This window comes from Eleutherodactylus coqui, chromosome 2 (genome assembly GCF_035609145.1).
Source record: "Eleutherodactylus coqui strain aEleCoq1 chromosome 2, aEleCoq1.hap1, whole genome shotgun sequence".
Taxonomy (NCBI): domain Eukaryota; kingdom Metazoa; phylum Chordata; class Amphibia; order Anura; family Eleutherodactylidae; genus Eleutherodactylus; species Eleutherodactylus coqui.
In genome coordinates this window covers 12,070,857-12,097,912 of record NC_089838.1, presented here as the reverse complement: position 1 = coordinate 12,097,912, position 27,056 = coordinate 12,070,857, and the positions used below count along the sequence as shown (strand labels likewise).

Genomic DNA, 27,056 nt, shown 5'->3' with positions numbered 1-27,056 from the left:
GACGCTGTTGTGACCGAATGTTCTTGTCAGACGTAGATAGGATACGTTTCACTCTTGTGAGTTTCTCTCTCTCTTGAGTTCTCAGAAGTCCATGCTAAACACAGCATTTGTTTGTATCCCGTTAAAGTCGCTGACCAGTTTTGCTGGTTAGAGTCTGTACTCATTATTCCATGGTCACCATAGCATGCTCCTATATCTCCTGACCTGTCTCTCCAGTGTGATTGAAGTTAAAGGAGTTTTCCAGTTGTAAATTACTGATAGTCCATCATTAGGATAGGCCATCAACAGTAGATCAGAGAGAGTCCGCCACCTGGAGATCCCCACTGATCAACTGTTCTCTAGTCCGATATGTTTGTGCACTGAGCTGTTTTCTGCAGGAAACGGACAGCTCTGTTCTCATTGCAGTGGCCAGAATTGGTATTACAGGCAAAGCTCCCATTTACTCCAATGGAAACTTGGCTGCAATACTAAACCTGGCCACCCCAGTGAGAACAAAGCTGTCTGCTTCCTGCAGAAATCAGCTCAGTGCACAAGCACACCGGTCCGTCCAACAGCTAATTGCAGTCATGAGTGGCAGACCTCCACTGTTCTATTATCCTAAGGATGGGTCATCAATAGTTCACAACTGGGCTACCCCCTATAAGCCCACTTATTGGTCAGTAAAGACTTTTTTGATTTTGTGTGGAGCATTAATGTAGGACATGGTCTGTTCTGGTACAACCCCTGACAACCATGCTTCATGTTCCCTACTGCAAGGAAACAGTTGGCCCCTGTAGAATAGCCATGCCCTGCAACATGCTGTCCTAATTACCACCCCTGCCCGGTTGGACTATCTCCGGACTTGTCTTCAAAGAGTTATTCAAAAATTTTTAGAAAGTCACCTTAAGTCCCAGTAACCAAGAAAAGAAGATATACCAGGTTTGATCCCCCATGGTTTTACAGGAAGATTTCAGCTCCTCAATGGAGCAATGTGTGCCCTACTGGGTAACAAAAATTGCTAAAAATTCCCAAATTGTTTTTGTAACTTTCAATATAAAAATATTGTTTGGTATAGAACTGGCAGCCTGAATAGTGCCGGTGGTTCCAGCTAAGTGTGACTGGTCTGCCCATTAGGAAACACCATGACCACAATTACAACCTCAGTGAACTTCCTTCCACCCTGTCTGGTGAGTCATTCACCCTTCTGGGTCCCCAGCGCTGTTGATTTATATCTCAGCTTCCCAATAGTCCAAGCTTATTGCTATCCTGCACATCCAAGTGTTTTATTTGTTCAAAGGAACAACTGTGCAATTATGGTTACACAATATCCAGCCTCGCTGCCAAATAATAGATTTTAAAGTATTTGAAAGCATTTGAACTTGCAACGAAATGAGAATCAATTACTTGACACAAAAGGGCTGCTGTTATTATAGGCACCGGCCCCTGAGATAATTTGTTTTCTGTATTATCCTTTAACATAAGAGAATTGCTTTATATCGGGAGGTTTTCCTGCGCTGCCATATCCAATTATTGGTCTTCTAACTCTCCGCTAAGCTCTGGATGAAACCAGACTCCAAAATACTCTGCTTTTCTCCCCTCTTAGTGAACCGCAGAGGTAATATTTAAACCATCCCTCCTCCCAGTTTAAACCAAGCTCAGCTCCTCCGCTGCCAGGTTGGGAAATGTTGCTATTTTTGCAAATTGTTGGGCGGCCGGATCCAAGGACTTATTGACAATTTGTATCAATAATTTTTTGCTATTGCTCACTTCTGTAAAGTTTGACTTGACTATGGTAATAGCAAACTAGTCCGGGTTCATTTATTTCTCTTTTTGTAGCTTTATATGTCCTCTTTCTTCCAGTTGCTTAAGGCCTCCTTCACACGGGCGACACCGCATCACTGCGCGAAAATCGCAGCGATATCGCATCTCTACACCGTACGATACAGCTGCGATTTTGGAGCGCTACAAAGTCGCATGTGACACTACAAAATCGCCCGACTTTGTAGCATCACGTGCGAGGATTTTCGGGGGGCTTGAAATATAAGCCCTACCCCAAAAATAAGCTGTAACTAAAGGAGAGAAAAAAAAAAGTATACATCACCTCTTCTCACCAGGTGTCGGCACTGATCTTTTTCATCTTCTGGCCGGGGATTGAAAAATCCCGGGCTGCTAAAAGCGCTGGCTGTGATTGGCTGACACTTAGCCAATCACAGCCAGTGCTCGAAGAATGGCTGTGATTGGTTCAGTCACTGCCATTCATCGAGCACTTGCTGTGATTGGCTAAGTGTCAGCGAATCACAGCCAGCGCTTTCAACAGCTGGGGATTTTTGAATCCTTAGCCAAAAGAGAAGAAGATCAGTGCTGGGACCTGGGGAGAAGGTGCGGCCGGGCTGACAGCTCGTCTAAGGTGATGTATGTGTGTGTTTTTTTTTCCGGCAGTTAGGGCTTAGATTATAGCTTTGACAGCAGCATTTGCTACTGTCAAAATTGCATTGCATGCAAACCGCATTTTCGTGCAATGCGATGCAACAGAGAGGAAGGCTCCATAGGGAAACATGGGCCACAAAACCTCTCGTGTCGCGGGCATATCGCCAGACCTGTGAGGTTTGTGTGTCGTTTTGTAGCATGCTACAAAACATTGCATGTGTGAAGGAACCCATAGGAAACCATGGGCTTCACATACATGTGATTTGTAGCTTTGTAGCAATGCTACAAAATCGCCCGACTTTGTCGCCCGTGTGAAGGAGGCCTAAAGGGGATGTCCTCTTTGGACCATGATTTTTTTTGCTAGAAGGTACACTTTACAAAAACAAGCTAACTAATGGATGGCAGGGAAATCTAGTAGCGAGTGTTCGATTTCCCTGTAGTGCCTCCAAAGGGGAATTTAGGTATTACATAGTGTTCAACGAAACTAATGGGCTGGACATGCTTGGTTCTCCAGAAAGAGAGACATACACACAAACTTTGTAGCTTTTATACCAGAATTTCCAAAGGATAGGGAATAACTTGCGGATTGGTGGGGGTATCACTGCTGAGACCCCCGCTGATCTCGAGAGTGGGACCCCTAAGTCCTATTCTCCTGTCACTGCGGGGTTCGCTTCTTCCCTTGCAGTGACATCACTATGGAGTGCTGCTCAAGCATGCGTGGTCAGCACTCCATTCATTTCCATGGCATTGACAAGTGAATGTAGCACTGCTGCACTTGCATGACCAGAGTTTCTTCCAGTCTCCTCCTCATTGCAGGGGGTGGCGTAATCCCCCAGTGAGAAGAATTGGGAACACGGTACCCCTGTTCTTGAGATCAGCAGGATTCTCAGTGGTGAGACTCCCTCCAATCAGTACGTTATTCCCTATCCCGTGGATAGGGGATAACTTGAAATTCTGGTACAACCCTTTTAATGATGCAGACCCAAAATAAGGACTCCCTTTTACTTAACCCTGGGAATCTGTCACCATGTTTTTTCAGCTCTCATTGACAGCACCATAAGGTAATGCCTGTCAGACTGATCACAGTAATATGTCTGCTGTATGTATCTGTGCAGTAGTTTAGGAGAAACTTCCATTTTATTAAAAGCCCCCAGAACTAGTCATGCATATTCATGCCAAGCCAAGCCACCCCATCCTCCAGCCAAAGGCTGGCAGCTCTGTCACTATGCATAGGAATAGGCAAACAGCAGTCATTCAGTGGCTGGAGGGCAGGATGGGTGTAGCTAGTCTGCAGCTCATGAATAGCCAGGACTATGTAGGGAATAAAGGAACTGCAGCGCCATTCCTTGCATGAGAACCTATGATCACTTGATTGCCAGCGGCCCCCGACATGGCAGAGCTACAGGATCTTAGCAGACCCCAGCATGGCTCTGCCAGTGACTAATGTCACACAAGGGGGATGTAACTGGGGCTCCTATGGAAAACTGTGAAATAATAAAATAAAATGACAGTGTGATTGTCCCCCAGGGGTCTTGTATGATGTCACGGGAGATATAGATGCTAAAAACGTTCCAAAAACAAGTTTAAAAAAATTACAGGATAAAATACAAATATCTAAAAAATAAATAAAACAACCCACCGCCGAAACCAACTGCCCAACCCACCACCCAAACCAACCGCCCAAACCAACCACCCAACCCACCACCCAAACCAACCGCCCAACCCACCACCTAAACCAACCGCCCAAACCAACCGTCCAACCCACCACCCAAACCAACCGCCCAAACCAACCACCCAACCCACCACCCAAACCAACCGCCCAACCCACCACCCAAACCAACCGCCCAAACCAACCACCCAACCCACCGCCCAAACCAACCGCCCAACCCACCACCCAAACCAACCGCCCAAACCAACCACCCAACCCACCACCCAAACCAACCGCCCAACCCACCACCCAAACCAACCGCCCAAACCAACCACCCAACCCACCGCCCAAACCAACCACCCAACCCACCACCCAAACCAACCGCCCAACCCACCACCCAAACCAACCGCCCAAACCAACCACCCAACCCACCGCCCAAACCAACCACCCAACCCACCACCTAAACCAACCTCCCAAACCAACCGCCCAACCCACCACCCAAACCAACCTCCCAAACCAACCGAAACAGTCGCCATATCCAACTTGTAGTCCGAGACCATACAAATTATGTATCAAAATGTCTGAAACTAAATGGTGAACCCCTTCCTGTACTTTATTTTAGGGTAAATATAATAATTTTTGGAAAAAAAAGTATAAATGGTATTAAAATAGCCCTATATATCACAAAAATAAACCACTGAAAAACTAATTTTGGCAGCCCAAGGGCCATAAAAGTATCACATGCGTAAAATCGCTAAAGTGTTGGCCCTTCAGGATGGAAACACTCTGGTTCTCAGAGGGTCAAAGGAGTTTTCAGGAAGAAAGAAAAAAATTTTGATTGGCAAGGACTGGTTGAAAATAGAAAAAATAAGCCATACTCATCTCTTGTGTGCCCCCCCCCCCCTCCGATCCTGTGCAGGGGTGATCACGGAAGAGACGTCACATGCATGGGACTGCCCAGTCATTACAGGCTGCAGGGACGATACTGAGATGATTGACGGGTGACTGGTAAAGCCAGTGATCCGCTGAGGATGTAGAAACTGACCACTGAAGCTTCTTTGGGGATCGGAGTATTGCGGATTGGGGTCATTCCTTTAGACCAACGGCCACTTAAGAGGTTAGTATGGCTTATTTTTGCATTTTCACTATTCCTTGCCCATATAATTTTTTTTCACTCATGGAAAACCCCTTTAACTAAGGCTTCCGGCACACTAGAGTGTTTTGGGGCTGTGTGCTGTCTGTGTAATTCCACCGAGAGCACATGGCGCCAATATAGACCTATGCTATGGAGCTTTTTAACATGGACTCACGGTCTGCCTAAAAAAAAAACTCGTTGGCATGCCATATCAAAAAATAATGCATGACAATGTATTGTGCCCATGCAGATCGGAAAGCACAAGGACTAGTGTACATAGGCTGTTCAAACCCAACAACCCCTTTAATGGGTCACATATTGACTCAAAGGGTAGCTACCTCTAGTAGGCAGTACAGAGTTTTCTTGCTTCTGAGTTAATTTGCATACATTTTCCCAGGAAGCATTGCCTGTAAGACTCCATACACCAGCTGGATCTCCTCAAGGAGAACCAGCACCTGTATATATAGAGGAATCAGCTTGAACTTCACATTGATTGCAAATGTTTTCTGTGTAGCATTATGTCTACGGCATAAATAAGAATGATTAGGCCGTCTTTGTTAACTCGCAAGGAAAGGAACTTCAAGATATCAGATCAGTAAAAACAGCAACATCGAAAATCAAAAGGAAGGAACCTGAGAATGGTTATGTGCCCTGCGGATATTCACGTTCTATTTTGATATCTCACTTTGCAGTTCAAAGAGGAATAAGCCCATTTGTTTAATTATTAATTAAGGCGGATGTCAGGGTAGCGAACAGATGCTAATTACTGGGTCAAGATCCTTATTTCGGATTTGAAGATTTGGCTCTGTTGCCAAATACTTGTGTTGTTCATTAACCCATAAAATACCCAGAGGGCAAAACACTCAGCGGGCTGATCTGAGCCGCTCTATCTTTTATCTGAGCAGCTTTCAAATAAAACTAGTTTTTTTATGTAAGGAGCATGTAGCAGTCGTTGCTCATGCTGTGGGGAGTTTTCGGAGACTTTGATCCTTAAAGCAACCCTCCAGTTTCAGAGCAAAATTTTGTCCCGGGACCAGAGGGGTTGGGAGTTTATGACCTGCACTTTTTCTTCTCCGTCGTCCCTCTGATCCGCCAGCTTTGGCTCCTGTTTTTGAAAGTGCAAGATGGCCGCTGCAATTGTCTGACTACCTAATGTACATATGTACTGCTGTCTGATTGGTCATCTCTGATCACATGAACAGCCTTGACCAATCAAATAGCAGACACAGTGCATTGGTAATCCAACACTACCAATGCACTTTGGGGAATAGGTATTGAGAAGACTGCATGGCCATCTTGGACGGCTGAAACCGGGGCCCGAAATGAGCAGATCAGAGGGTTTGTAGGGAAGAATAACTGCCGTCTGGAGATGTGCACAGTATGGCGAGGTGGAGAGTGAGGGATGCTATACACACACACAATGGTCAGACATTTAGCCGTGTGACGGCAGAATCAGTATGACTGCAGGAGCGGTTTATGGTGGCTGGCAGGGATTGCAGTCAGTAGGTCAGGGAGCATGTTATCAGGGGTGTACAGAGGGGTTTGTTTAGGGAATGTGGTATGCCTCCCTGGAGAAGTGCATTTTTAGAGCACGCCTGAAGTTCTGCGAGTCCTGGATTTCCCAGGTAGACTTTGGTAGTGCGTTCCAGAGGACTGGTGCTGCTCTGGAGAAGTCTTGGAGGCGGGAATAAGAAGTTCGAATTCGAGGGGCGCGCAGTCTAGTTTCGTTAGCAGAGCGGAGAGCCCGGGCTGGGTGATGGATTGAGATGAGGGAGGCGATATAGGGGGGCGCTGCGCTGTGGAGGGCTTTATGGATGAAGGTAGCGAGTTTAAAATGAATTCTGTATTTAACGGGCAGCCAGTGCAGTGACTGGCACAGGGCAGAGGCGTCCGAGTAGTGGCTGGACAGGAAGATGAGCCTGGCTGCCGCATTTAGGATGGACTGAAGAGGGTAGAGTCTGGTGCAGGGGAGGCCGATCAGCAACGAGTTGCAATAATCAAGCCAAGAGTGGATGAGGGCAACAATAAGCGTTTTTAGTGTGTCCACAGTGAGAAAAGAGCGGATTCTTGCGATGTTCTTGAGGTGCAGCTGACATGTTCGGGCCAGAGATTGGATGTAGGGGGTAAAGGAGAGATTGGAGTCAAATATGACACCAAGGCAGCGGGCGTGTTGTCTAGGAGTTATGGTGGCGCCACACACTGAGATGGAGATGTCAGGATGAGGTCGGTTAGTGGAGGGTGGAAATACCAGTAAGTCAGTTTTAGTGAGGTTTAGTTTTAGGTAGAGAGAGGACATGGTGTTAGAGACAGCAGACAGACAGTTAGTGATGTTTTGGAGGAAAGGTGCAGAGATGTCACGGGAAGAGGGTGTATAGCTGGGTGTCATCAGCATACAGGTGGTATTGGAGGCCAAATCTCCTGATGGTTTGACCAATAGGGGCTGTGTAGATGGAGAAAAGGAGGGGGCCGAGGACCGAGCCTTGGGGGACCCCAACAGCAAGGGGAAGAGGAGGGGAGGTAGAGCCAGCAAAGGAGATGCTGAATGAGCGGTCAGATAGGTAGGAGGAGAACCAGGAGAGAGCAGTGTGCCTTAGGTACTGCATGAGTAAGAAATAGTGAGCTGTAATATCAAATCCACATGTAAAAAAAAGAAGTAAGGTGTCATTTCTCTACGTTTAGTCCAATCCATGCCAGATACCCAACGAATCTACAGCAGGAATTCCCCATGCAGATTTGCACATTGAAAAGGGCTAAACCTGTGTGCAGATTTGCGGCCCTACACCTACACGGCCACAGCAGAAATCCTCCGCTCAGCTTCTGCCGCCGTTTTTGGAGGCAGAAGCCACACCGAAAAATCTGCTTTTGGAATCCGTCATCTGAACATTCCCTTCAACCAATCACTTCACGAGTTTTAGAACACTTACATTTCAAAGTCTGCAGCAAGCGGCAGAGATGAGTTCAGTGCAACTCATTCACATACTCACTGCTCAGTCTGCTCCTTGCGCTGATTGACAGGTCTTCCTGTATGCACAGTAATGCAGAGAGATCTGTCAATCGGCTGCAGGGGACACGGGGTGAGCAGTGAATACTTGTATATTAATGAGCTGCATTGAACTCATCTCTGCCTCTCACTGCAAACTTTGTAAGTTTTCTAAAACTTCTGAAGGGATCGGTATAAGTGACAGAGCACTGAAATCAGCGTGTCTGGCACTATACTGTAGTGCCCGCAGCCTGGGCATCATTAGAGACTAGACAGGTTTCCAGACTGCTCCTCGAGATCCCATAGCTGAAGAGAGGGACTAGGAAGTGGGGGTCCGTAGCAAACCCTGCTCCCATCATGCCTCAGTTTTATATTCCTTTGGCTTCAGTCACACGAGCGCATATACGGCGCGTTTTTATGGCCAACCAATATACGCGACCATCTAAGGCATTGGTTTCCAATACATTCACATGAGCGAATACATGGCGCGTAAAAATGTTGAACCGTAAAAAATGGAACATATCTGACCGAAATACGCGCCACCGAGTAAACAGCGGGTAAAAGATAATTCTGGAACTATATTTTGACCGATATACGGCAACGGCTCCCATAGACTCCTATGGGAGCTGGAAAAGGTGAGACATATTTTTTAGCGAAAAACGATGCTCACGGTCGTGTAAATTGGCGAGAAAATGCTAATTATCTCTGGTCATGATCGTGGAAAAATCGACTGGTTGTGTTAATTTACAGCGCTGATGAGAGAACGTAAAAACACATACGTTCGGGTGAAAAAGCACTTTTACTGTAGAAGGACCTTTTTTTATGCTCATTGTTGCCCCCTGCTGAGTAATGAATGACCGGAAAAGGGGTTCAGGAAGGAAAGTGACAACTGCCTGAGTTAGGGTGTATTCACATGAACGAATTTCACAGGCGTTCTGTCCGATTGTAAGAAGGGCAAAACTCGCACTTAAAAAAACATTAATTTCAATGGGTTAATTAACAAGAGCGATGTTCTAGTCTTCGTCAAGACCTACAAAGCATTAGAAACCAGCATATACATTTAAATCATTTACAGTTGCAAGAAAAAGTAAGTGAACCCTTTGAAACCACCTGGGTTTCCGCATTGATGACTAATTGTGGTTTGATAGTTTGCCAAATCATAACTATAGACAAACCTAATCAAACTAATAACACAAAAAACAGTGAGTAACATTCACGGTGCAAAGAAAAAGTAAGTGAACCTCAGTGTTAATGACTTCTCCAAAAGCTAATTGGCAAAAGGTGTTTGAATGAAGCAGATGGGATTGCAACTACAAGTTTCGAAAGGTGTCTTGCCCAATAAATAAAGCCACACAAAGCCTAGTTACTTACAAATCTGTTCTTCACAAGAAAAATTGATTGGTGTGAACCGTGCATGGATGGAAACAACTTTTAGAAGATCTTGGAAGACAAGTTAGAGAAAGGCATGAAGCTTGAAGAAGGCTACAAAAGCATTGCCAAAGCCCTAGTTGTACAGCAACCCATCCTAGATAGCAATCAGACCACATAACATTAGTAATCAATGCAAAAAAATGGTAATTCCAAGGTGTTCACTTACTTTTTCTGACAGCTGTATATTAAGGATGCTGAGAAGGTGTATTGTTGATCAAGAGGCAATTATTTCTAGCATGTGTAATATTGTCTAAATATTGAGAAGTTCTAAATAATGTGATCTTCGGCTTTCAAGACTGTCTTGGAGGTGAGCTATGAAGTTCACCACACTTCAGTTAGGAGATCCTTGGTTCCCGACCAATAGGACACAAGCGAAGCCTTGCCAACAAACTAGCTTTGCAATAAATAACCATTGGACATAAACCTCTCAGACATACAACTGTAACTATTAACTTCACCACGTAACATGAATTCCACACAAGTTTGTGACAACCTACAACTTTGAAGTGACTGTTCTAGACCCGGTGCTAAAGTGTACTTCAAATATATGAAAACTCCCAAGACACATTCCAGCCTATGACAAGATAATACGCTGAGCGGTAAAAAGCGGAGAACCACAGAATTAGTCATAAAGTAAAAAATACAAACATATTGGTAAAAAGGAATGTCTAAGTCTAGCTTAAAGAAGAGCGGTCATAGGGTGACGTATATCAGGGCTGGTTCCATGGCTCTGCAGCCGCACCCCACTGACACCATCCCCATTCAGGGCTGGTTCCATGGCTCTGCAGCCGCACCCCACTGACACCATCCCCATTTTTCTCCCACTCGCCTTCCTTCACCTGGGGGTATTTCTACGGACTAGCTCCCGACACGGTCAATGTGTTAAGTGGACGGTCCCCACAATTCCGATATCATCCCTTAAGAGTGAATGATGGGGACTGCCCACTCGATTGACTGCGCTGGGAGTCAGACCTTAGAAAAGCCCTTCCAGACAAAAGGAGACGAATATGGAAAAAAAAGACGGTGATAGAGTCAGTAGACCTGGGGCTACAAAGTCATGGAACCAGCTCCAATGAGTTTATCCCATCCGGACAACAGCTCTTCGAAATTTGGACTCCCTGACAATCAGCTTATTCTTGCAGGTTCGGCAGCCGAATCCCCCATGGATCAGTTACAATCATGGATGGAAGCTGGATAGACCTCAGGATAGGTTACCAATAGTTGATCTGCTGGGTGCCCCAGTTTGGGACCCCAACTGATTACCTCGTTGGGTGCCAACTGACATTGCCAGTATACATAGGGGTCAGAGCCGAAGCCACTGCTCTGACCCCTGTGTAGTTAGTTGAAGGCGTTTGTAACTGTGGCTTGCACCACTTCCTGCCGAGCTCTAGTGACTGTGAAGGGTGGTGGGCTCACACCCATCCACTATTCCCTATGCACATAGGCTGCCTGTATTAACCCCTTGTGGGTAGCTCCTTACACAGACATATTATTTGGGAACTATATGCTATATGGAATAAAAAGATAGAAAGGAATAACTAAACAAGGTAATGCCAGCAGACTTATATATATATATAGGGGGACTGGATACATAATGAATGAAGAAACCCTTATAATGTACACAAACCTAGGAGGTCACCAACAGATATACACTGAATGGTCACTTTTTAGAGACTTCTGTCCAGTAGCACGCTGGACCTCCTTTGGCCCTCACAACTCCTCTTTTGGCTTTCACTGGGGCGTCCATCCACAAGTATTAGCGGACTGAGGGTGTACCAAGAAGACATTCCCCACACCATCACTACACCTCTGCCAGGAAGGGGTCAGCAATTCATGCTGCTTGCGCCAAATTCTGACCTCCCATCAGCACGGGGCGACAGGAATCTGGAGTCATCTGACCGGGAGAGGTTTATCTGCTGCTCAAAGATACAATTTTCGCTCTTTTGCCCGCTGGATTCTTGCATATTTTCTGTCTGTATTTCCCACTTGCTACATACAGACGCTTTGAGTTAAATTGGCGTCTTCAGCCGCTCATTTTTTACGCATATAAGAAAAAAAATTGCAGCATGTCCTACTTTGGTCCCTATCGCAGGCTAAGGCCCAATGCAAAAACAGCCCATAGGACATGCATTGAAAAATGCATATCCATGCCCAAATCAACTGCGATATTCCGCTCGTGGGGTGGAAATCGCGGCATGTCCTATTTCAGTGCGAGCCTCGCACGGCCGCGTTGTCGCTAACGCACCGCTGCTGCACTGCACAAGTCCGGCTGTACGCCAACCACAGCGCAGAGTGAAGACGCCGGACAGGTAAGCCGGGGGTTACTGCAGGGGCACAGGGTCACATCCCGCTGCGAGGATCTCACAGTCAGAATCTGACCGTCTGCATACGCCTATGAAAGTCTATGGGAGTGTAAATAAACACGGTGAAAACGGATATTATGTGCGTATTCAGTGCGGATTTTACAAATATTGCCAAGAGACAGGAGAGAAATAAAAGTCCCATCAATGTGGTCTTCTTGCATTTTTGTTGCACACAGATGAAACACGGATGTGTAAAAAAAAGCACATACATAAAACGGTGCATTTTTATGCATAGGGCTTGCTGTTACAGCCCATCCATGCTAAGGAACGACGCGTAGTGTGATCGGACATGTTAGTTGGATCACCAGTGGTGTAATCGGCTACCCTTGACTGTGCAGCGCCTGTTTGTCAGACTGATTCTTGACATCCCTCATTGACCCCTTTTGTTGACGAGTTGTTTCCATCCACGGGATCCCCTTTTGCTGGATGTTTTCCTAGATCACACCATTCTCGGTATACTCTCCACATCGCTGCACAAGAAAATGCCACGTGGTTGGCAGTGGCATCCCAACCCCAGCTAGTCTAGCACTGATGACCGACCTTGCTGGAAGTCGCTCAGATTGCTGGATTTTCCCATCTAATGTGGATTCACAATGAAGATGAAACTTGTCATGTGATTTTCTGCCGGGTCTAATTTCTATACAGTGAAGCTTTAATCATGAAAGGGCCGGGGGTCTAATAAAGGGGTCATTCAGTGTAACTGTTGGCTTTTGTACCGGAGTGGAAATCTAGGTACAGTTTAGAGTAAAACAAGAAAAATCCGAATCAGTCAACCTAGAACTTCTGGTCATTACTTGCTGATTGTCACGCATGTATTTGACGCCCGGTCGCCTTCCGAAGCCCCGTGCTTCTAGCGGGCCGGAGGAGCGCACTGCGGATACATTACTGGAGCATGTTCTGCCGTTCCATTTGTCTGGTTGGAATGGGGAATTAATCATTGACTACGGAAGCTTGCAGTTGCTATGGGAGACGTTACTAATTGCCCAGGCATTAAAACTTCATAGAAAAACATTTAGTCCGAAGAATTGAAGTAACGTCCGAGCCCCACATAAAGTGTGATTAATCACTGTGAACTTTCCTGTTTGCTCCTCTCCTACTGGACTTCACATCATAGACAAAAAGAATGCGAGGGTGACAGCCGCCGACTCCAAACCAAGTACCACAATCCCCGTCAGGTGCCGAAACACTATTACGCCTTGGAGGGTCATGTGACCTGTCTTGGAGATCACTTTTTGGGGTCTAATCAAAGTCATATAAGGACAATTAAGGGTAATAAGCAGGTTGATCGTCTGGGATTTTGATGCAGATCCGCAGCCGATTTCACGCTTTGAATTTAAGCGGTGAAATCGGCATCAAAATCTGCGCATTACGGAAGATCTGCACCTAATTTTGAAAGCAGCAAATTCCACATCCAGAGTCAGCCTCCCCGCCGCTGATGTGTCAGATTTGACCCCTCCCCATTGCGACGCTGCACACGTCAACGGTAGTTTGTGGCGAGAGAGAGAGAGAGGAGAGGAGAGGAGAGGAGAGGAGAGGGAGAGAACGAACAGGAAAAAAAAGCTCGGCAATCGGTGGGTCCCATACAAAAATGCTCGAGTCTCCCACTGAAGTCAATGGGGTTCGTTACTGGAATAGAGGTCTCGAATTTTACGAAAAGCTCGATCGAATAACGCGGACCCGAGAATTTTGCTGCTCGCTCATCTCTAGATATGATACCTTGTAATGGCTAACAAAAATACATGATGTTATAGCGAGCTTTTGGGGATATCTCGCCCCCTTCGTTAGGCTATTGAATCTTCATTAGCCTGACGAAGGGGGTGAGATATCCCTGAAAGCTCACTGTAACATCATGTATTTTTGTTAGCCATTAAGAGGTCTCATATCTACAAGATCACTTGGTTTCTCTCACTGAGAACGATCACACATACGCGACTGAAAATCACATGAAAAATACACTGTAGTGATAGAATCCCAGGAGCCCATTCACACGGAGCGGAATCGGTGCAGATGTCCCACAGCGGCAAATCCACAACCCAAAGCCACCTCACTCCGCATCATTGGTGCTGATTTTGTAGCGGAATTCGCAGCAAATGTCACCCTATTACGTTAAAAGGTGAAATCTGCTGCAGATCCAGGGCAAACTGTCAGCCATAGGGGTGCGTAGCGTATTTAGTGCGAACTAGTACCAAAATCCCAATCAAAATCCCTACCATCTGGATCTTGCCACAGTTTTCACAGCAGATCACCCTTTCAATTAAGCGGTGAAGCTTCCTGCAGATCTGTTGAAAATTCCACATTAAGGGCTATCACCAACTACCATTTTTTTAACGCAGCGATATCGCTGCGTTTTTTTCAATGGGACCTCCTAATTTATTTTTTTTTTTAAACCCCTTTAAACTTTTGGCATGCCTGGAGTTCTGATTGGTCGGGAACCAGGTGCTGAGATCATTTTTTAAAAATCTCGTCCACATGGAGCGGAAAAATGATATCTGCGGTGATTCTAAATTCGCAGCATTTCGCTTTATGCTGCAGATATCGGCGGTGGACTTGAACCTTTATGGTGCAAAGATTTCAGAAATCTCCTTCAGATGGTGTAAAAACCTTCCGTGACGAATCCGCAGCGTTTTTACAAAGTGCCTCTTTATGCTGCTGATTTCAACCGTTAAAATACAAGGCCGTCTTCTCACATAGCGGAATCGCTGCGGGTGTACTGCAACGGAATTACCGCAGTGATTTCACAAGTATTCCGCAGTAGCCAAATCTGCGCCTAAATGTATTTCAATAGTTCCTTGGTCCAAGAAACCATTTAGGTGCGGATGTGGCTAACGCAAAATTGTGGCGAAATTGCTGCTGGAATTCCGTTACAATTCCGCAATGCGAGAAGGCGATCTCAGGCGACTTGTACAGAAATGTTCTAAAAGTTGCGCTCGAGATTCTCAGGTGCAACCTGCATCGGTTGCACCCGGACACCCCTTCCATGAGGCATTTACATGCTCCTCCGAGAATCGGACAAGAATAGGGCATTCTGTATTTTTTTTCGAGGATTATTCACCGAATGGTCCCATTTCCATTTAGTTTCTGGACGATTTTTCAGCCTGAAAATCAGACAGAAAAGTAGTTTGTGTGAATACACCGCAATCCGGGTAATTCAGTTGTGTCCATTTTACTCTGCAGAAATCTACTTTGTTGGGGTTTTGTTTTTTTCCGATCTCATTTCAGACTGAGCCACACCAGGTATACGAGAGAGAAGAAATGGCATATAGTGAGGTTTACAGAGAGCGGCTTCAGAAACACAAGCGTTTGAAGGCCTAAGGACCGCTTTGATGTGGAAGGCATTAAATAGGGGTTGTTCAGCTAAAGATTTTCTGTAGACCTCATTCACAAAATGTTTGATTGATTTGTACAGAGTCCTGAATATGGACCCAGCCACTAGACCAACGGGCTGTAAAGTTATACAATAACCCTTTACATGCCAATCTTCCCAAATGGGATCATTACTTTGCTTTTTTTTTAGTGGCCTAAATTTTAGCTTTTTTGTTAAAGAAAATTCAGTGCTTCTCTACCGGAGACAATTGCGCCATATAAAACGACCCTAGTCGGGCATGCTGATGGTCGGATCACTTGTACAAATCATCCGACATAAAATTGATCGGCTGTATTCTGCTTAAAGGACCCTTTATACAGAGCAATCTGCGTTGGGAGAACGTTGCTGATCAATGAGATCGGTGCTCATCTACCTGGCCTTTATACAGCCCATTCAAACTCGATAAGGCTGCATTCACACTTTGGGTTTTCAGTGTATTTCTGGTATTTTTATGTACCGTAGCTAAAAAACAACAAAAGTACACTGTTTTTAAATACCTCACGTGATTTTTTAAAATGTTTTTTCTGCTGCGGTTCAGAAACGCACCAAAAATGCCAAGTGTAAACTCATAAGCTATATACGCCTGTCTAGCATCAATTCTAGTAAATCGAAGAGCCTGCAGGAGGCCGTGCCCTATCCTGTCACTAACTCTCACCGCTTCTCAAAAGTGGCAAGAAAAGATAAAAGTCACAAATTTTGGTGCAATGTATGGAGCGCTGCCAGCTGGCATGACTATAAGGGTGGCATTAAACAAGAAGACCACAACGTGCAGAGCAACATTGGAAGGGGAAAGACTACAGGGGGCACCAGTAACTGTGCAACAGTATGGGGAGCACTGGAAGATGGCAAAACACTATGCTGGTCATCAGTGGATGGCGCAACACTACAGAGAGCGCCAGTGGATGGCGCAACACTACAGAGAGCGCCAGTGGATTGTGCAACACTATGGGGATATTAGTGGATGGCACAACACTATGGAGACACTGGTGGATAGCAAAACACTACAGAAACACCTGTGTGTGGCACAACACTATGGAGGGAACCAGTAGACGGTATAACAGTACGGGGACACCAGTGGATAGAGCAACACCATGGAAACACCAGTGTATTGCACAACACTATGGACACACTAGTGGATGGCACAACACTACAGGGACACCAGTAGATGGCACAACACTACGGGGACCCCAGTGGATGGCACAACACTACGGGGACCCCAGTGGATGGCACAACACTACGGGGACCCCAGTGGATTGTGCAACACTACGGGGATATTAGTGGATGGCACAACACTATGGAGACACTGGTGGATAGCAAAACACTACAGAAACACCTGTGGGTGGCACAACACTATGGAGGGAACCAGTAGGCGGTACAACAGTACGGGGACACCAGTGGATAGAGCAACACCATGGAAACACCAGTGTGTTTTGTATAACACTACGGACACACTAGTGGATGGCACAACACTACAAGGACACCAGTGGATGGCACAACACCATGGAAACAATAGTAGGTGGCACAACACTACAGGGACACCAGTGTATGGCACAACACCATGGAAACAATAGTGGGTGGCACAACACTACAGGGACACCAGTGGATGGCACAACACTATGGACACACTAGTGGATGGCACAACACTACAGGGACACCAGTGGATGGCACAACACTACAGGGACGCCAGTGGATGGCACAACACTACAGGGACGCCAGTGGATGGCACAACACTACAGGAACACCAGTGGATGGAACAACACTACAGGTACGCCAGTGGATGGCACAGCACCATGGAAACAATAGTGGGTGGCACAACACTACGGACACATTAGTGGATGGCACAACACTACAGGGACACCAGTGGATGGCACAACACTACAGGTACACCAGTGGCTAGCACAACACCATGGAAACACCAGTGGGTGACACAACACTACGAACACACCAGTGGATGGCACAACACTATGGGGACACCAGTGGATGGCACAACACTACGGAGACACCAGTGGATGGCACAACACTACGGAGACACCAGTGGATGGCACAACACCATGGAAACAATAGTGGGTGGAACAACACTACGGACACACTAGTGGATGGCAGAACACTATAGGGACACCAGTGGATGGCACAGCACCATGGAAACAATAGTGGGTGGCACAACACTACGCTCACACTAGTGGATGGCACAACACTGCAGAAACTCTAGTGGATAGCACAACACTAAAGGGCCACTAGCAGATGGCACAATACTACAGAAACTCTAGTGGATGGCACAACACTATAGGGCACCAGGGATGGCAAGGACATATAGTTGGGTATCTGTGGTTATCACAGTGTTAAGGGGGCATCAGTGCTGCGTCTGCCAGTAAAGGGGGTTCTGCAGCCATTAGTACACCATGTAAGGGGCTTGTGCTTGGTAGCAGGTGAAATTATTGGGCGCCACATGTATCCATTATCGATGACACAAGGAGTGCGAGGGCTGGAGATGTCCTCCCAAGTTTATTACCCGAACGCCGGAGGGCAGGTAGTACTGCCATAACGACGTGTAGAAATAAAGATGCATGTCCACCCTAGAGCGACCGGAGACGAGGATGGTCGGGGGCTACCTCTAGTACGCTCTATGGCCTACAGCATCCAGCAACAGAACCGCCATTTTTAAAAATGTTTCTAACTAAAGACGGACATGTTAAACCGGTCGGCGACCTCATGAATCGCCGTTATTATAGCGCTTCATATGCCAGAAGTGAGCGGGGCGATATAACATTAGAACATAAAATCTAATTAATCAATGTCATTAAGCGAAGTTCTCCACATACCAGCCGGTCAGGAAAACCTAGACGTCACATTCCTCGCCGTCTCCATGCAAAATACCTCCCCAGTCATCTCTGCTAAGTAATGTTATTCATTACAAGTACTTAACAAATAGGCCCAGAAGCCGCAGCCGTACAGACAGGTAAAAATAACTCACAATTACCAGATTGTTACCTTCATGAAACCTCCAGAACGTGGGAGACCAAATGCTGACGTCAAGCAGCGCCATGTTCACCCAGCAGTCAATTAGCTGTCAGTGTTCACTCGCTAAGCATCTATAAAGATCAGTGTACACAAAAAAAAAAGGATTGTTCCCATAGCAACCAATCAGGAGACAGCTTTTGTATGTGCCCTGCACTTCAGAAAATGAAAGCTCCATCCTGATTGGTTGCTATGGGCCATTACCTTACTTATGTGGTTGGTTTCTAAGGCAATGACCCAGCGTCATCAGAAATGCAAAGTGCACCTTAACCCCTTAGTGACCACCCTATTTTGTCCCTTAAGGACAAAGCAATGCTCATTGTCGTGTTGCAAGTGCAACAAGCCGGTGACATAACCCTATGAGGGCTTGTTTCATGGGACACGTAGATTTTAATGGCCGCACTCTGGGGTACTGTGAGGGCTGGCCCATGCCGCCCCCCCATCCCCGCATGCTGCTCGGGCGAGTACACAGTTACTTGATAAGACTGCTACTCGATCAAGTAGCAGCCTTAAACGAGCGTGCTCGCTCATCCCTCGAAGGAACTGGAAGATGCGATCGCCAGGATAGTACACCGCATTAGTTATACAGCGCATTCTACTAAGCCTATGGCCCAATGTTCACGGGCGGGTTTGATTTGCGGAATCCGTGCCGGTCACCCGCATGCGGAATCCAACCCGCCCGTGGACATGAGCCCTATGACAGCAGCCTATTAGACTCTGCCAGAAGCGAGGTCTAATAGGCTGAGCTACTTGACAGACATATAGTCTTTTGTCATGCCTCCTACAATCGCATTGTAGGGTGTCGATAGGTGACAAAGAGAGCCCCTTCCCCCTGTAATGTGATTATATGCCGCAGTTGCTATTGATGTTGGCATGTAAGGGGTTAAACTGCCAGGATCTGAGGTTTCTCCGCTGCTAGCAGTTACAGCAGGAACCTGGCTGTCAGTAGTCAGCCAAGCCACCACCTTAAAAAGTTGTACGCACGGGTTAAACGTCCAATAGTGAGGCCAGTAAAAAGGCGTATTGGTGGTCACTAAGGAGTTAATGGGGGTTTCAATTTTTTTTAATAATAAAGTTTAAAAGGGGGTTATCCAAAGACTTAAAGGGGTTCTCTAGGTGAAAACTATTAGTGACCTATCCTCAGCAGTTCACCAGGGATCTTTTGTCCAGGACCCCTGCCGATCGGCTCATGAATAAGAGCTGCGGATGGTCGGAACTATCAAAAATCGTGCCGCTGCAATGCTGCCAGCGCTATCCTCCTCCCAGCGCTGTCCATACTGACAGTGGCGCAGCAAACAGCTGATTGGCGAGGATCCTGAGCGGAAGACTCCTGCCAATCAACTACTGATGTTCTCTCCTTAGGACAAGTCAGTAACAGCAAAGGTCCTGGACAAGCCCTTTCACATTTGCATCCATATTTGCGGGTGGTAGTAAAGGGGTTTTACGGGATTATAAGATTGATGACCTATCTTCAGGCCAGGGCATCAGTAGCAGATTGACGAGGGTCCAACAACCGGCATCCCCCCCTGTCAGCTGGAGCCGCACCGCACCATACACTGAGCAGCAGCCTGGAATAGATAGTGCAAGCCCAATGCCATTAGAAGAGAACTTGCACTACCGTGCCAGGCCACTGCACTATGTGCGGAGCTGTTCTAGTTTTGGCGTACAGCGGCTGCGGTGAACACCTATAATTTTGGAAACCACCTTTAATGGGGTTATATCAGAATTTCAAGTTATCCCTTATCCATAGGATATCCACAGGACAGAGAATAACTTGCTGATTGGTGGGGGTCAGGGGCATAACTATAGGGGATGCAGGGGATGCAGTTGCACCCGGGCCCAGGAGCCTTAGGGAGCCCATAAGGCCTCTCTTCTCCATATAGGGAGCCCAGTACTATGAATAAAGCATTATAGTTAGGGGCCCTGTTACAGGTTTTGCATTTGGGCCCCGAATCTTCAAGTTACGCCTCTGGTGGGGGTCTCACTGCTGTGAACACTATTGATCTCAAGAAGAGGGGGACCTGTGTTCCCCGACCTTCTCACTGTGGGGTTACTGCACTCCCTGCAGGAAGGATGAGACTAAAGGAAGTGCACTAGCGCTCCATTCACTGTCAGGTATTTCTGTCACCCCATTGAAATGAATGGAGTGCTGACCGTGCACCGTACAGCCAGCGCTCCAGTCAGAATGACATCACTGCGATGGGAGAAGCGACCCACCATTACAACACCTGCTTTAGTACTGCAGGCCCTGAGTTTAATCAGAGCTGTACCAAACGGGGCCACTGCAATGTTTACAGCGCTGTCTGCTTGTAGCGCTGACAACAGGCCCAGAGATCAGTTGACCCGTTAAAAAAGAACAAACTTGTGCAGATGTGAAAATAGCCTACGCTGCTAGGGGGGTGTCTGTCAACAACCTTGCTGACAGTTTCCAACCCCAAACAGCAGAATTATGAATGTAGCTTGAAACATCAAAATAGTGCCCCCTGGTGTTGGTAATTCATGCTAGCACCCTACCACTACGGCAAATGACACTTATTGCTCCAGCTGCCACCACTCCACTTGTAATAGACGAGAACATAGTGTTGCTGTGGCAGTGCCAGTCTGTGTCGCCTTGCAATACTTGCAAATATTCTTGCATAACTACTTAGATTTGCCATGCAGGGACCTAGGAAAGCTGGGAGGTATCCCCTGCAACGGTGCCAATACCAACAGTCACCCTACTTTCCAAAAAATGCCTAGACAAGACTGGTAAAGATTGAAGCTTCCGAGGCACAATGCACCCTCCACCACTTGGCACCGTGGACCAGGTACTGCTGAGAACTTTGCAGAATCTGTAAAAACCAGTAATCCTGCTGTCAAGGATCCTCTATAGAGTGAATGACACCAATGAGGCCCCACCGCACCATCTGTAATAGCGCCCCAACTTACCTTGCGCCACTGCGGTCCTTAGAGCACCCTCAAGCAGAAAAGCTCAGAAGCAACAGCTACCTGTGAAACCACTATAGCTACAACCTTGTACACTGCTAGCGCCATGAGGGTCCCCACACAATGAGACCCTGCAGCTATAGGATGGCGTATATAACTTATATACTCACTATATGAAAGAGTACAATGCAGTCATTGATCCATCCAAACAACGCGGAGCACTTTAATACCATCTTAGCATCTTCACAACCTCCAAGCCATAATGGATAATACATCCTGCTCCATCTGCACACGCAGCCTATTAGCAGCGCATGTCTATAATATACCGTCAGATATTTTAAGGGTATTTCCAACCAAATTTCACTCATGTGATAAAGCCCTAATATGAGAACAGTCTCCTTTAACGGCAGGAGGGTTATTCCCACTGCTTTCTTACCGCTATATACATGCAATTGGCTAATACATTTTTTAAGGTGGTATAATGTTATTTAAGGTGGCTACAGAAAATTTTTTTTTTTTTTTTTGCATATGCCTCATGTTATTCCGCAGACATGCACGCACGTTTAGCAGATTTGGCACGTATGAATGGGTGACTCCTACAAGAAGTATCTGTACTTAGAACAATTATCAGACACAGCAGGGGCCCTCAGCCAATAAACACCAGGACTGGAGGGCAAGCAGCTGTAAATCTGCATTAATCGGTTCAGGAATTCAGCTATTTACGAAGATTTAACAGTGCAAACAAATAGGAACCCAGGCCAACTGCTTCTTCTTCCTACCTTCACATTGCTTCCCTTCGCCCTTATAACCAGCCTTGCAGATACATTTGTAGGATTTGGGGGTATTCTGGCAGATGGCGTCAATGTGGCAATCGTCCGTGTCCTTTGCGCACTCGTCACTGTCTGCAATGAATAAGGGGGTAAGTAATGATAGGAACACTCGCAGGAAGCGACTTTCTTACATTCTATAGGAAATAGTGCCTTACGGATCCCCCCCTCCCGCTATTGTTTCAGATAGAAAACAGATGGTGGCTGAGCGGCACAGGTGAAATAAAAGAGGACCGGGGGAAAAAAATATCATTAAAGGGTTAAAAGAAATGGCAAGGTCGTGGATAAGATGTGCCCGTCTGCAGACAATTACAAGACAATATGAGAAATATGGTCAATGGAAGAAGCTAATCCTTTGCAGCAGATGTGCTGTACATTGATACAATGTATCTAAATAAAGATGTAGCACAGATACGTTTCCCAAGTCGCTGTAATCAATCAGCAAGTTAAGGTAATGTCGTAGACGGGATTGAAAAACTAGTATGATATCACTACAAGTGACAGCAAATTAGAAACTCAGCTCTACTATGACAAACAAACTCAGCTCTGCTACACCTATGTGCGCATAGGAGTTACTTTATACAGATATGCAGAGTTTGTTACTGTTCACAGTGATATCACAATGTTTTATCGGTTATTACACATAGGACTGTAGGTAGATATGATGTAATGGATGGATGGATGGATGGATGGATGCATAGATAGATAGATAGATAGATAGATAGATATGAGATAGATAGATAGATAGATAGATAGATAGATAGATAGATAGATAGATAGATAGATAGATAGATAGATATGAGATAGATAGATAGATAGATATGAGATAGATAGATAGATAGATAGATAGATAGATAGATAGATAGATAGATAGATAGATATGAGATAGATAGATAGATAGATAGATAGATAGATAGATAGATAGATAGATAGATAGATATGAGATAGACAGATAGATAGATAGATAGATATGAGAGATAGATAGATAGATAGATATGAGATAGATAGATAGATAGATATGAGATAGATAGATAGATAGATAGATAGATAGATAGATAGATAGATAGATAGATATGAGATAGATAGATAGATAGATAGATAGATAGATAGATAGATAGATAGATAGATATGAGATAGACAGATAGATAGATAGATAGATAGATAGATAGATAGATAGATAGATAAGAGATAGATAGATATGAGATAGATAGATAGATAGATAGATAGATAGATAGATAGATAGATAGATAGATAGATAGATATGAGATAGATAGATAGAGAGATAGATAGATAGATAGATATGAGATAGATAGATAGATAGATAGATAGATAGATAGATAGAGAGATAGATAGATAGATAGATAGATATGAGATAGATAGATAGATAGATATGAGATAGATAGATAGATAGATAGAGAGATAGATAGATAGATAGATAGATAGATAGATAGATAGATAGATAGATAGATAGATAGGAGATGGAGAGATGGATAGATAGATAGATAGATAGATAGATAGATAGATAGATAGATAGATAGATAGATAGATAGGAGATAGATAGATATGAGAGAGAGAGATAGATAGATATGAGATAGATAGATAGATAGATAGATAGATAGATAGATAGATAGATACCACTGACTTGCCAAGTCCCCAGTCTCTGATTTGTGAAGCCTATCCCCCCCCCCCCCCCCCCCGCCCCTGATCGATGCCTCTTATGTCAATGCTTATTAATCCATCTTCCTGGAAATTTGGTTTTAATTGATTCTTTCACAAGTTACACATCTCTATAAACATCTGGGGCTCCGATGCAGAAAGATCCGAGCAGATCGGCCGGCTACAGGCATGGGCACAATGTGCCGCTGCGTCTCCTGCAGCTACTAAAGTCCTTATAATTACAATATAACCTTTTCTTTAAGGCCAATTACAACTAGCAGACTGCCAATACCATCCATCAATGCGGACTTGTCTTGTAGGTTTGCAGGTGTCATGAAAGATACAGTAGGAAATATTATAGCAATAGAGGGCCATTTAAAGGAGTCAGACTCTATTTAAGGGGGAAGATCATAATTTGCAAATAGTGGCTATAATTTTAAGGATGGCTTCATAACCCTACACTGAGACCACGGACCGATACAGTGACAGTCAGAGGGGAGGGGGGATTGAAAGGGGGAAATTGTAAGTGAAAACAAATTGCCAGGGGGAAGAATAATCAGCAGGGAGTGGAGAGAGGGAGATTAGGGCATACACACAGCAGATCTGCTAGAAAGTTTGCAGAAATAATCCTCCTATGATCCAGCAGAAGTCCCATACAGCCTGAACCCTACACAGTCCCATCTTACTAGTAATGCAAAACCCAATATACTACAATGTATACAGCAAAAACAAATATTATCAATCCATAGCCAACCCCTATAATATAATGCTTCATCTAGTGCAAAATGCATCAGGTAAATTAGCAGGACTGTATAAGATCAGGACTATATAGGATCAAAACCGTATAGGATCAGGACTGTACAGGACCAGAAATATATAGTAGGATCAGGACTGTACAGAATCAGAACTACATAGGATCAGAACAGTATTGGATCAAGATTACATATGATCAGGATTGTATAGGATCAGAACTATGTTGGATCGTGACAGTATAAGATCGTGACTATATAGGATTAGGATTGTACAAAATCAGAAATATATAGGATTGGGACAGTATAGGATCAAGATTGTATAGGATCAGAACTATGTAAGATCAGGTCAGCATGGAATGAGGACTATAGCATTCGGATAGTATACTGTAGGATCAGGACTATATACGATCAAGATTGTACAGAATCAGAACTATGTAGGATCAGGATAGAATAGAAGTACAGAATTATGATAGATAGATAGATAGATAGATAGATAGATAGATAGATAGATAGATAGATAGATAGATAGATAGATAGATAGATAGATATGAGATAGATATGAGATAGATATGAGATAGATAGATAGATAGATAGATAGATAGATAGATAGATAGATAGATAGATAGATAGATAGATAGATAGATAGATAGATATGAGATAGATAGATAGATAGATAGATAGATAGATAGATAGATAGATAGATAGATAGATAGATAGATAGATAGATAGATAGATAGATAGAATCAGGTTAGCACCGGACCAGGACTCTACAGCACCAGAACAGTATACTGTAGAATCAGGACTATATACCATCAAGATTGTACAGAATTAAAACTATGGAACATCAGAACAGTATAGGATCACAACTGTGTAACATCAGGTCAGCATAGAATGAGGACTATAGAGGATCTGGACAGTATACTGTAGAATCAGGACTATATACGATCAAGACTATACAGAATCAGAACTTTGTAGGATCAGGACAGTATAGAAGTATAGAATCAGGACTATATACGATCAGGTCAGTACCGGATCTGGACTCTACAGCACCAGGACAGTATACTGTAGAATCAGGACTATATACGATCAGGTCAGTACCGGATCTGGACTCTACAGCACCAGGACAGTATACTATAGAATCAGGACTATATACGATCAAGATTGTACAGAATCAAAACAACTGTGTAGAATCAGGACTATATAGGAGCAGGACAGTGTAGGGTCAAAACTGTATAGGATCTTACAAAATCAGAATCTATAGGATAAGGACTGTACAGGTTCTCAACTCTACAGGAACAGGATAGTATAGCATCAAGACGGTATAGGATAAGGACTGTACAGCTTAAACTTAAAGACATTGTTGGATGGGGATTGTAAAACATCGGGACTACAAAGGACCAGGGTAGTATCAGGTTTACATGGGCTCAAGGCTTACAGAATCAGCACTGTATGGGATGAGGACTGTACAGATTCTCCACCATATAGGAAGAGGGCAGGATGAGGACTGCGCAACATAAAGACCTTGTTGGATCGGGACTGTATAAAAGTTTAAGGAGCTGCGATCTGGGAACTCCCCGGCAGTGTGGTCTTACCTGGGAGCCCGCTGCCTGCCGTGAGGTTGACCCGGTAAGTAAGGGTGAAGATGAAGCAGAGACACCACCATGTGCAGCCCGCAGCCCCCATCATCCCGGAGCCGGCACCAGCTGATGTTCCCAGGGAAGAGCCACGCTCGGCACTGCTAGACCGCGGGCGACACGGACCGACCGAGTGACAGCCGCACGCTGATTGGCTACGGCGCACATACACTGGGCGGAGAGGAAGAGGATGCGGCCAATCGCTAGTAAAGGAGGGAGGAGCGACGCGAAAATTACGCCCCTCTGGAAAAGAGTTCTATTTAATCGCTGATGCTTCAGTGAAGAGAGATGTGCAGTGTATCCAGTGTAGTGCCGAGTGTATCCAGTGCAGTCCCCAGTGTGAGTAGTGCAGTGTAACCAGTGCAGCCCCCAGTGTAAGTAGTGCAGTGTAACCAGTGCAGTCCCCAGTGTAAGTAGTGCAGTGTAACCAGTGCAGTCCCCAGTGTAAGTAGTGCAGTGTAACCAGTGCAGTCCCCAGTGTAAGTAGTGCAGTGTAACCAGTGCAGTCCCCAGTGTAAGTGGTGCAGTGTAACCAGTGCAGTCCCCAGTGTAAGTAGTGCAGTGCAACCAGTGCAGTCCCCAGTCTAAGTAGTGCAGTGTAACCAGTGCAGTCCCCAGTGTAAGTAGTGCAGTGTAACCAGTGCAGTCCCCAGTGTAAGTAGTGCAGTGTAACCAGTGCAGCCCCCAGTGTAAGTAGTGCAGTGTAACCAGTGCAGCCCCCAGTGTAAGTAGTGCAGTGTAAGTAGTGCAGTCCCCAGTGTAAGTAGTGCAGTGTAACCAGTGCAGTCCCCAGTGTAAGAGGTGCAGTGTATCCAGTGCAGTCCCCAGTATAACTAGTGCAGTGTATCCAGTGCAGCCCCCAGTGTAAGTAGTGCAGTGTATCCAGTGCAGTCCCCAGTGTAAGTAGTGCAGTGTATCCA

At 45.4% G+C, this 27,056-nt stretch overlaps 1 protein-coding gene across 5 annotated transcripts in view; it reads right to left on the bottom strand.

Moving 5' to 3' along the window:
• SCUBE1 (signal peptide, CUB domain and EGF like domain containing 1) overlaps window positions 1–26,212 on the bottom strand; it is a 298,612-nt gene extending 272,400 nt beyond the window's left edge. For all 5 annotated transcript variants that reach the window (XM_066590365.1, XM_066590368.1, XM_066590366.1 and 2 more), the window contains exons 1-2: window positions 26,095–26,212; window positions 22,047–22,169 (exon numbers count right to left, since the gene is read on the bottom strand). In XM_066590365.1, the coding sequence (XP_066446462.1) occupies window positions 22,047–22,169; window positions 26,095–26,188 (217 nt within the window). In that variant the 5' untranslated portion in view covers window positions 26,189–26,212. The remainder of the gene's footprint in view (window positions 1–22,046; window positions 22,170–26,094) is intronic.
• Window positions 26,213–27,056: the final 844 nt, after the last annotated feature.